The 10,991-nt window shown below is 32.8% G+C and overlaps 1 protein-coding gene across 2 annotated transcripts in view; it reads right to left on the bottom strand.

Annotated features, from left to right (window-relative positions):
- Nucleotides 1-6,226: 6,226 nt before the first annotated feature.
- The window catches only part of LOC373526 (ATP-binding cassette transporter subfamily A), a 45,300-nt gene continuing 40,535 nt past the window's right edge, over nucleotides 6,227-10,991 (bottom strand). For both annotated transcript variants that reach the window (XM_030975047.1, NM_214649.1), the window contains 8 exon segments: nucleotides 10,705-10,808; nucleotides 10,194-10,223; nucleotides 9,607-9,764; nucleotides 9,039-9,105; nucleotides 8,481-8,584; nucleotides 7,793-7,885; nucleotides 7,110-7,224; nucleotides 6,227-6,409 (listed from right to left, as the gene is read on the bottom strand). In XM_030975047.1, coding sequence (XP_030830907.1) covers nucleotides 6,227-6,409; nucleotides 7,110-7,224; nucleotides 7,793-7,885; nucleotides 8,481-8,584; nucleotides 9,039-9,105; nucleotides 9,607-9,764; nucleotides 10,194-10,223; nucleotides 10,705-10,808 — 854 coding nt within the window.

Below are 10,991 nucleotides of genomic sequence, written 5' to 3'. Positions count from 1 at the left end.
TGTACTATGGTACATTATATTATTTACTTTATGCATTATGTGTCATGTTATTACAAGAAGAAGAAAAAAAGACTTTTTTCTGCTGTATATAATTTTCCTTCTGTTTTGCTACCCTGCATTGTAAACTGATTTGTATGATGTATATGTTTACAAACAGAATATTGGATTGTTACAGTGCATTGTAAATTGATTTATATGATTTATATGTTTATAAACGGATTTTTTATGTACATCAATGAAGTTTAATAAATTCAATACATGTCAAACTTATGATGAGACCCTTTATATCTCCATTAAACAATGAATAGTGCTAATAAACAGAGTTCAATATATCAGTGTTTTTCAACGTGTACCTGCAATTAGACATATTTAGGGGTGCCGCAAGAGAAAATAGATCAAAGATCCATTATTGTTTCCATTATGAAATAAAGTGAACTTTTTGAAAACAAAATATAAACTAATTCCATCTTTCTTCCTTCGCTCGCTCACAACATTAAAAAATAGTCTGCTTTTAAGCAGTGGAGTGCCTGAATACCCACATTATAAGGCAACAAGATGCCAGAATGTCTCTTTGACAGCGAGGTGCCCAAATATATCTCATATTTTTATATAAACATTACCTTTTTACCAAGATTGTTTGTTTTGCTCACTTGGAACAATTAGGAATGAGATGCCCGAATCTTTGGGTATCGAGGTGATCAAACATATGATTTTTGTATTCATGTATTGGCCAGCAAGGTGTCTGCATCCATAATACAATATCTTATCTGGTGTGTTTTGTGTACTAAATAAAAATGTTACCATACAAAAAAATGTCATTTTTTTTCCTCGCTCGCTTCTCTCACTCACAAATTTTTAGAGACAAAATGAATCTTCTGTAATGGATTTGGGATTAGCAACGTGACACAAAACTTTTCGTTTTTGAAAACGGTGCAGTGACTATATAAAGGTTTAAGTGCCTTCTCCAGCACTTAATATTCAGGCAAGGCCGAGTGTATTACATATAAGAAAAATGGTCTGAGTCAACAAAGACTTGGTGAAGAACATATATTTAATATTTATTACCCGGTAGTTCATTTTAATATACACATTTGGTCATTTGGTGAGAAAAACACAAAAATCAAACCGGTCAAATTCAAAGAGGAACCATTCTGGTAAATATCCCCAATTACAATGTAATTTTGCAAGTTATTCGCAATCTCATATGATCAAGACTAAATTTTTTTCTATGTTCAAATTACATTCACTGTATAATATCCAGAAAAGAGGCAGTCAATTCCACGATGGATTGAAGAGCAAGCAAACCATGACAGGAAGGTACTTTGAATGAAGTCAGGACAGTTTTCATAGATTCAGATGGACAATCAGAGAAATGTGAAGAGTTTAAAATTTAGATACATGTCTTAATAATTGGAATGTTAAATCGGTGGTGAATTGATAAGACAATAGCACAACTGTTCTTTTTACACAAACTGCAAATTTCTGCAGACCGTCCTCAAGACACAGTAGTACAATACAATGCCTGTACTTTTTCCAATTTATAGACATTAAGAACATTTAAGATTTCATCATACATATATGTTCCATTTATCAATTCAAATTTTCCAAACATCATACAATCTCCTATTTGACAGGGTCATAAAAATCCCAATGATTAGCAACTTGTTTCACCCATCCATTTATTTTTTGTTTTGCTTTCACTCAAAATAACTGGATATTAATTTCAATAATGTGCACCTTAGACACTTAGCGTTGAAATACAGTGCAAAGTATCATACTAAAATACTACATGTATACATAGTGCCTTTATGTGTTCAGAAACGGAAGGGTACTAACCCTTTATCAAGTACGAAAAATGTTGCAGACTAAAGAAATGGTACTCAACCTCATAATGCTAATAAATGGAAAGTCTAGTCTTTTATGAAGTACAAAAATATGGTATAGTCCCAAGATGTAAGTAATTTGAGTCTTCTTGTCTTTTTACAGAGCTCATAAAAGATGTTTAGACATCCCTGGTCGTTGGCTATTTTCTCTACACTCTTATGGTATTTCCTATAAAACTAGACTATTTTCCTCCTATTTTGTTATGGAACCAAAGATAGATGAAAAATATATTTAGAGTTAAAAATAGGCAAAAAACATATATTCTGTGCATTTTTTTTTTGGTCACTTTTGCAGTTTGACTAGGGATAGAAGGGTGTCAATCCTTCATGAAGTATACACTATGTAGCAGAGCCTATTAAAGGCAGGCTTTACTACTTCAGCCAGAAGGGATTAGAACACCAAGCGAGCCAGCGAGGTCACTGTGACAGGTGGCTATCTCATTAACTCAGTTCTCATTTAACATAAGAAAAAGAGGATCATGGGGGACCAACAGGCACCGATTGGGGAAGTTTTCTATATAGAGGGAGCAAGTACCAACAAGTAGGACAGTGTGCCTTTAAAGGCATGTTCTTCATATGATATTACATGTATACACCTGTCAGTGCTCATCTCATATGGGTTCTGCATTTATAGGATGAGAGTTAGAAGGGTGTTTAATCATCCTTCTACACAAACGTCCTTCTTGCTCTAGGCAGACAGAACAAAACTTGCATTTCAAAGTAAAGATGCACTTCCAATGTATTGTATAGCTATATATTCAGCACTTAACTCAACAAAATCTTTGAAGAGTCGAAAGACAACAAGTAGGTGAATATACATCAATCTATAAAGTGGTTAATATATAACGACTAGTGGAACGAAAGACGAGGAGTGTTTATATATTCCTAAGTGCACTTCTAGAATCATGGTAAAACTACACAAGGTCACAAAGAACATGTAAGAATCGAAAGGCAACATTATAATTTACTAGATGTATACATCTCCCAGTAGCTTAGATCCTGAGTGTGTCATAAATTGAAGGGCATTCAATATTGTAGTTTCAATGCCAATTTCTTCAAATTTAAATGCAAGTAAATTACTAAAAATATGTTTACACAATTATGTTTTGTATCTGACAAAATTAAGATATGTACATGGATATTCTTTTTCCAGGCATTTAGGGCTATCAAATTGCATCGCTTAAAATGTATGCCTTTTGCAACTATTACATTCAATTGAAAATGTATATACACTTCAAAATTTTATTTTTCTACCGAACTGTATCTATGTTTCACTGCCTACTATATAAATAAATATAATATTTTCCCAATTCTTAGATACTCTCATAAACAGCAGCACAAATGTATACATAACATTGCAACCGACTCAGCACTAGTTGCGATATACGAAATTTCTAATAAATATACCGGGCCCCTGTAAAACACAGATAACTTAGCAATTTTTGCTATTTATGCAATTGACCATCACTTACAATCAATTGATTGTGTGACCGATAAATCAATCATAAAATCAATTGCTACGCTTTGTGTTACAGGCTCCTGGTACACTAAATTAGACATCAACCCCAATATTGTTGACATTACAGGAGGTATCATAGAATGATAAAATTACATTATCTAAACAGTGGCAAAAAATGTCTATGTATCATAATGAACAATTGCAATATATAATAAATATGAATATATAAAAAAAAAATTGGAATAGATTTGTATTATGCAAGACTACTTTCCTTACAATGCTTTTCAAAAGATATATATCTTTAGGCTGGATGGAAATATGACTTGCACATGCAAATAGTACTCTTCCTTTACACCATGAATACCCTAATAACCTAATGTTTGTGCAGCTCCTTTTAACAAGTGATACATAATAGATACAACCTCTTATAAAACGTATTATGAAAACATCATATAGAACTGTAAAATACATTGAATTATGAAGTATGATATAAATATCCAGTATATACGATAGAAGTAGTTGTTAGACGATTTCAGAGTGAAAGAACTTGTTCATTCAGCAAATATTTGTGCAAAAATGAAAGAGAATACAGTAAGAAATAACACACAAGACAGAGTACTGTTACACATTCTACCAATATCCCCTATAATTAGTGACTATACACACCAGAATAAAATCTGAACAATTAGTCAATAAAGTTGGTGGACGAAAAAAAAACATATTTGCAAACTCTGGCATTTAAGGGGTAAATCAGAGCATTTGAGTTTCAAAAAATATTTCAGAGGTGTGTAGAATTGTAAAAAAGTAATCCATTAAGCCTCTGATGTTTCAATAAATATTAACTTCATATGAACTATATTTTTAAAAAATACATATTTTTTACCTATATATATATTATTTTTACAGTTACAATCAGCAACTAAAATGTGTCAATGTATCTGATTATATACTATTAAACACAGGTCTTTCAAAGTATGAAAGTATTTTTGTACAACCTTTAAGCCTCTGATATACTATTGCAATTATAATCGGTCTTAAAAACATGACTATGACATGGTGTGCAAGAAAATAACCTTTTCTTTGCATAAATAGACCATGTACAAAAGTGTTTAATTTGCACAATGCTCTTCTGTATGTAGCCATCGTTTGTATCGTCTTATTGGTGTACATGATATAGAAGCCTACTACATGAAATAACTTGAGAGGGATAACTCAAGTAAAAGGAGGAATGATGTTGTAAATACCCTTGAATTTATAGAACAAATATTGAATGAATACCATAATTCAATATAACACATATCAACCTCCAAATAAGAATTTCCCTCATTAAAGTACAGCCTTAGCCTGTGGTCTCAATTCAATGTAATATTACTTTGAAAATACTCCATTTGTCAGTTCATATACTTTGTTATGTATGATGCACTTGGAGCATTTAATATTCATATAATCAACAACCAATAAAGTCTGATATTCTAATTACACAAACATTTACGTATTCTAACAGTGACAATCAGCAAAATATTCAAATTGGCATTTGAATATATATACATGTAACCAATAAGCCTCTGATATACTATTACACACAACACACACACACACACCCATAGTCAGTGTTATAAGGACAGCTATAAACAATCAAATGTACATGTACAATGGTGCATATTGTACTATCCTACTGTCAATATTCAGCATCCAAATATGAAGCTTTGATAAAATATTCCAATATACATACTAAGTCTCAAAAATATACATAAACTATCCACTATTCCATCATTTGCAAAGTGCAATTAGTGTGATCGACCCTACTTATTAAAGGGTATCTCCACAACTATATTCTAAGGCAATTGGTAGTAACGTAACATACAGATATTACCTCTTCATATATATCATTAAACATTCATATTCTGAATACAAGGAACTTAACAGATTACTATTCATTTGATTTAACAACAATTTCTCAAGACTATCCCAAGAATATGCTCATTCATATCAATGACAAAATAGGAGGTGAATTTTTTAATCACATTCAAATAAACATTTTGGTGGTAGACAACAGAATACTAATTCAAGACATTTTCTGTACAGTCCACGACTAAAACAAATATTGCAGTGAATATCTATCACAATTTTTGAATGCACAAACAAGTTAATCAATGCTGATTTTTGTGAAATTAGAAATTGCTGGAATTTGTTTTCATATCTTTATATACAGATAGATAAAATAAAAAAAGGAATGCAGATAATACAAGACACAAGAGAAGGCAATTTGTGAACTTTTGCAAATGTGTATAGAATTAAGGTCTGAATGATGAAATCACACACCAACCACTGGATATAATATCATTTTGCACATCTAAACATTATTTATGATATCAATTCTATACAAGTTCAAACAACAACAATTTGTTCATTGGAGATTTTAATAAATCCTACAATATCTTGTTTTCATAAACCACTTTATGAGCAAAATTCTCTGATTATAGAAAATTGTCTTTCAGACTTTTCCAACTGCTTTGTATATTGATATGGTTTCAATTATTAAAAAAATAGGCAATATTGTTATCTATCTGTCAGGCAATCACTTGCTTATAATCATTAAACAAATAGTGACAGTAAGGTACTTTGAAACTTGCTACTACTCAATTCATAATTTGCCTCTACGTGTATTTATCCACATTTGACAAGTGGATCTATGTGATAAAGTTTATATAATTTCCCCCAGTCTAGTATTCTTATTCAGACTTGCCTCCTGGGGCTACCTGTTAATGCTTTGAAAAGTTGATGAAAATTTGCCTCAATGTAGTCTCCTCATTCAGACTTTGCATGTCGATCTACACATTGATGCTTTGCAAAACTGATGAGAACCTTTTGCAGTGTAGTCTTCTTATTCAGGCTTGGCACGCGGATCTACATGTTGATCCTTTGCAAAGTTGATGAAGACCTGTTCTAACGTGGTCTGACTGACGCTGTAGTCTACGATACCTAGCCTCTCTTTGTTCTCCTCTAAGAGACCAAAGATAAAGGACCAGTTGGTGGTTCCACTGTCCACTTGGTAGTGCACCAATTGCTGTAAGGAAAAATCATAAAATGGTTGACTAATTATCACATCTTACCAGCAATTCTTTTTTTAGTTGTTAAAATTGAGATTTTTAGATTTTATGCAATACAAAAGGAAGATACCTGGCTTTTGATGAACCTTTCCAATGTTTAACCTGTAACTATTTCAGTGGTTGATAGTGCCTAGTTAATACCTGTTATTCATTGTCGGTATGTGTGGCACGCCAAGGTATACACAATTCTAAAGGAAAGTCTTCTTTTCACAAATTACCAAATCATTCAGGATTTCCCCCTCCCCTCTTATTAGATGATTAGTTACACACACTTTCAGTAGACAGAACTTTAAAAAAGATGGCTACAATACCCTATAAGAAATACAGTATGAATTTATCATACTGCAGTGAAACGGGACCCCTTTTCAGCCATAAATATTCAGGAAATCTATTCAGAACTGGTGGAAAGAGCTTTTGGGACAGTTTTCCAAGCTATTGGGTTGTTGTGTGTCTAAAGAGAAATTAATCTCTGTTATCTTTACTCGTTTTCTGACTGAGTTTTGTCAAATCTATTTGAAAGAAAAAAAATTCCCTAACCAATAACTATCACTTGATAGAAATATTTTCAGATTTTAGTGGTGATCTTGATGTCCAAACATATGGAATAATATTCTATTATTCCAAAGAGTTCCTTAAATGTAATTATTGAATACCAACCTGATGTTGTTCAAGTAAGACTGCACCCTCGAATCCTTCTGCCACAAAAGCTTTGGTGGGTGCAATCAATGCTGGTGTACTGGTCTTAATGATGAGAGTGTAACCAGTACCAAATCTGTTAAGGAGGATGGATTTATTAGTAAATCATGATTATTACATAATCATTCATATCAATGCAAACTTTCTATTTATGGTTTATTAGACATTTCAAAGCTTAAACAGGAGTATTTAGGAAAACTATAACTATGTATAAACAAAAAACCTTGCATGAAACACAAATGTGTAAAGTGAGACTGACCATGTCCAATATTTTCTTTTGTACAGGTCTTTGAAATAGTTAAACAAAATAATTCAAATGAAAGAAATCTAGAAACTCGTTTACACACTACGTCTTAGCTATTTTACATCAATGTGAGAAATCTGGTCTTTAAAAAATATGAATACTCCTGCATTTTCATATATCCATTAATCGAAATGTTTAATTTGTGTATTCTTCACTCATCCATCCATCCATGCATTCTTCCCCTCATTCATTAACATCTTCACTCAATATTCATCCACTTATTCATAACTTCATTTACTAATCAATCAATTCATCATTGTTGATATTTCAATTCATCCGTTCACTCAGACATTCAATCAATCCATCAATCAAATGAGTATATATTTCTTCTGTCACCAACCTGCTCTTCAGATGCTGTGTGCTTCCTAGACACTTGAATTGTCCATTGACCATGATAGCCAGTCTGGTACATAGAGCTTCACACTCTTCCATGCTGTAACAGATGACACAAAATACAAGAATTTACTGACTTCTGCATCAAACCCAAATCCTACTCAACATGTTATGAAATTATATGTATTTACATCAAAACACTTTCCTCTGAGATAAATTGGAGTACTTTGGAAGAAAGATTTGACATCTATTTAAGATGTGGTTTGACAGAGAATATTTCATAGGATTAAAAAAAAAAAAAAATCCTTACACAGTCAAACCTGCTTTAGCGACCGCCTGTATAGAAAAGCCATCTGTCTATAAAGACCACATTTTTGGTTTTCCTTGAACATGATTTCTAATTGAAACCTTAACAAAAGGAACCTGCCCATGAAGACCACCTACCTATGAAGGTCACTGTTCATGTTACCCTTGAGCGGTCTTCATGTACAGATTTCACTGTACAAGTACATGTATCACCCCCATGCCATTAAGTTCAAATCAAAATTTTCTATCATATATATTAAAATTTCTTTTGTGTCTTCGATTCATTATGGATAAATGATACCTTGTCATACAAAATTGAAGAGCTTAATAAGAAATACAATGGATGTCGATTTGAGAAGGGTTAAAGAGTAAATGGAACGCTGTCAAACCTGTGTGAGGTAAGGATAATAGAGCGTCCCCCTTCCATGATGGATGTCAGAGAGTCCCAGAGATAACGACGAGCCTTGGGATCCATACCAGACGTTGGTTCATCCTACAGGTATATATATATATACAAGACATGCTACACGTTTACAGACGAAGCAATCCAGGGACACAGGCAATTGTACTTTGTTTCTACCTAAGTGGTGTAATCGATCCTTCAAATAATGAAATGACATTAAAATCCAAACCTACATCTCTCTCAATGGCAGAAAAAACGTTTGATTACTTTACAATAAACATGCAGCATAGTGTTATAGATTTAATACAACTTGCTATTCCTGTAGTGAACTAATGAATAAATGCAGCATTCATTCAAAAGGAAATGGTTATAAGAATAAGACTGACTGATTGATAAAATGTCTATAAAATGTAGGTGACTAGAAGAAATCAAAACATATAATGATGCTATAATTTGTGACATAAATATATATAAATATATATATATATATGAGCTAAGAAGTATCAATGGGTGCAAATAGATGGGTAAAAATGGGTTTGCTTACAAGTAGGACGATAGGTGGGTTTCCAACCAGAGCCACTGCTGTACTCAATTTCCTCTTATTTCCACCACTGCAAAAGAAAGACAAAACATGTATTAATATGTTGAACTTGAAATATATAAAGCAAGTATGGAATTTATGAATACATGAACACACACCACATGACCACTTATGTGTACAATAAAACCTGTAACTTATTGAGATACTTAGGATGAAACCCATTGCAAATACATGTTGAATTAAAATGAAGTAGTCTCCAATAAAGATAAATAATGTATTACAAAAGGAAAATGATAATCAGTTTGTTATTCTAATTATTCAATTACAAGACACAATAACAGCTCCAATATTAGCATACCCCTAAATATGCCAATACATCTTTACCAGTCAACAGAATAAGGCACGGTCCTACAAATGCCAATCATACAGGTATTTTCTAAATTTATAAGTCTAAATGGTGTGATGAAAATTGGAGTATCTGAAATCAAAAGAGATGTATGCCACTTCTGTGAAATAGAAAATCAAAACGACACAATGGGAACAGGCTCTCTGCCTGTGTATCATACATTACCTGTAGGTGCCACACAGTTTGTCCTGCCACTTGTTTAGGTTGAGATGGTCGATGGTATGATCTACCACAGATATCATTTGATTGCTGGGGATTCCCCTCAGACGAGCAAACAACATGAGGACCTCACGGCCGGTCAGCCGCTCCACTAGGGCATCAAACTGATGAGACAAACATGGATGAGGAAAGGAGAACTTTATGACCATGTTTCTGCCAAAGGTAAATTTCTTTTTCAAAATTATATTTTATTCCAGAAACCTTCTAATGATTTTATAATGCATGCGTACAGAGTTTACAAATTTAAAAGGGTGAAATAAAAACTGCGTCAAACAATTGTGTGTGAATCAATCGCTTAAATGAGGCAATAGTATGCTAACGTCTTTTTACTGACTTAACAACTTTTTAATACAGCTTCTAATACAACCAACTGTCTATCATCTGGTATTGATTGTAACTTAACTTAAGAACCATTTGTGTGAAACGGATGCTATATACAATACCCACACATCGACTCCAACAAGATTTCAAATAGTACTTATATGGTCAAACTAAAGACATTATTCACAATAAAATGTAATAAAGAATCTTACCTGGGGGCAATAACCGATTCGCTGTTGCACCTGAGAAAAATAAATGGAAATAAAACACAATTGATAAAAATAAAACACCACAAATGTTTATCAAACAAAGACAAAATTCCAGGTAAACTATTTATACTTAAGTAAACTAGGCCAGGGTCCCGTCTTATAAAGAGTTGATGTTGATTGTAACTTATTTGCGATTGATATCAATTGCAACTATGTAAGAGATAGGAGAATGCAAACTTGCGATTGATTTGGATCAATCACAACTCGAATCGCAACAGGGCCCAGGTGTTTTGCACTGCAACTGTAGTATACATGTAGTTTCCAGACTAATGATGAAACACTGGCAATATTTTACATTTTCATTATTATTTTTTGTTGTTGGGTGGGGGGGGGGGGGGGAGACAAAATAAGGTGCTACCTTCCTCCTTTATCTTCTGTCTACAAATCATTACAACTCAATTTGTACAGGCCATCATTCCACCATTAGCCTTAAATATAAAAGTAAAGACCATACCTTTCTTCTTTGTGTCTGTATATCATAGCCTCCCATGTAAGCTGTACCGGCTGACATCCTTACATCACCAGTTAGCATGCCAAAGGTCGTTGTCTTTCCAGCACCTGCAAATCACAGAAATACACCAATAATAATAATACATTGTATTTCTAGAGTGCTCAATACAATATGTTTCTAAGCGCTTTACACAAAAATGGTGATTCTCAGATAATAGTACATTCAATCAAGTATCGTTGTTATAAACTACAATTAATATATACTAATCAACCTACAATAAATATATAAAG

Source organism: Strongylocentrotus purpuratus, unplaced genomic scaffold (genome assembly GCF_000002235.5).
Source record: "Strongylocentrotus purpuratus isolate Spur 01 unplaced genomic scaffold, Spur_5.0 spur5_scaffold_8, whole genome shotgun sequence".
Classification (NCBI taxonomy): Eukaryota; Metazoa; Echinodermata; class Echinoidea; order Camarodonta; family Strongylocentrotidae; genus Strongylocentrotus; species Strongylocentrotus purpuratus.
This window is presented reverse-complemented; position numbering and strand designations above follow the sequence as displayed.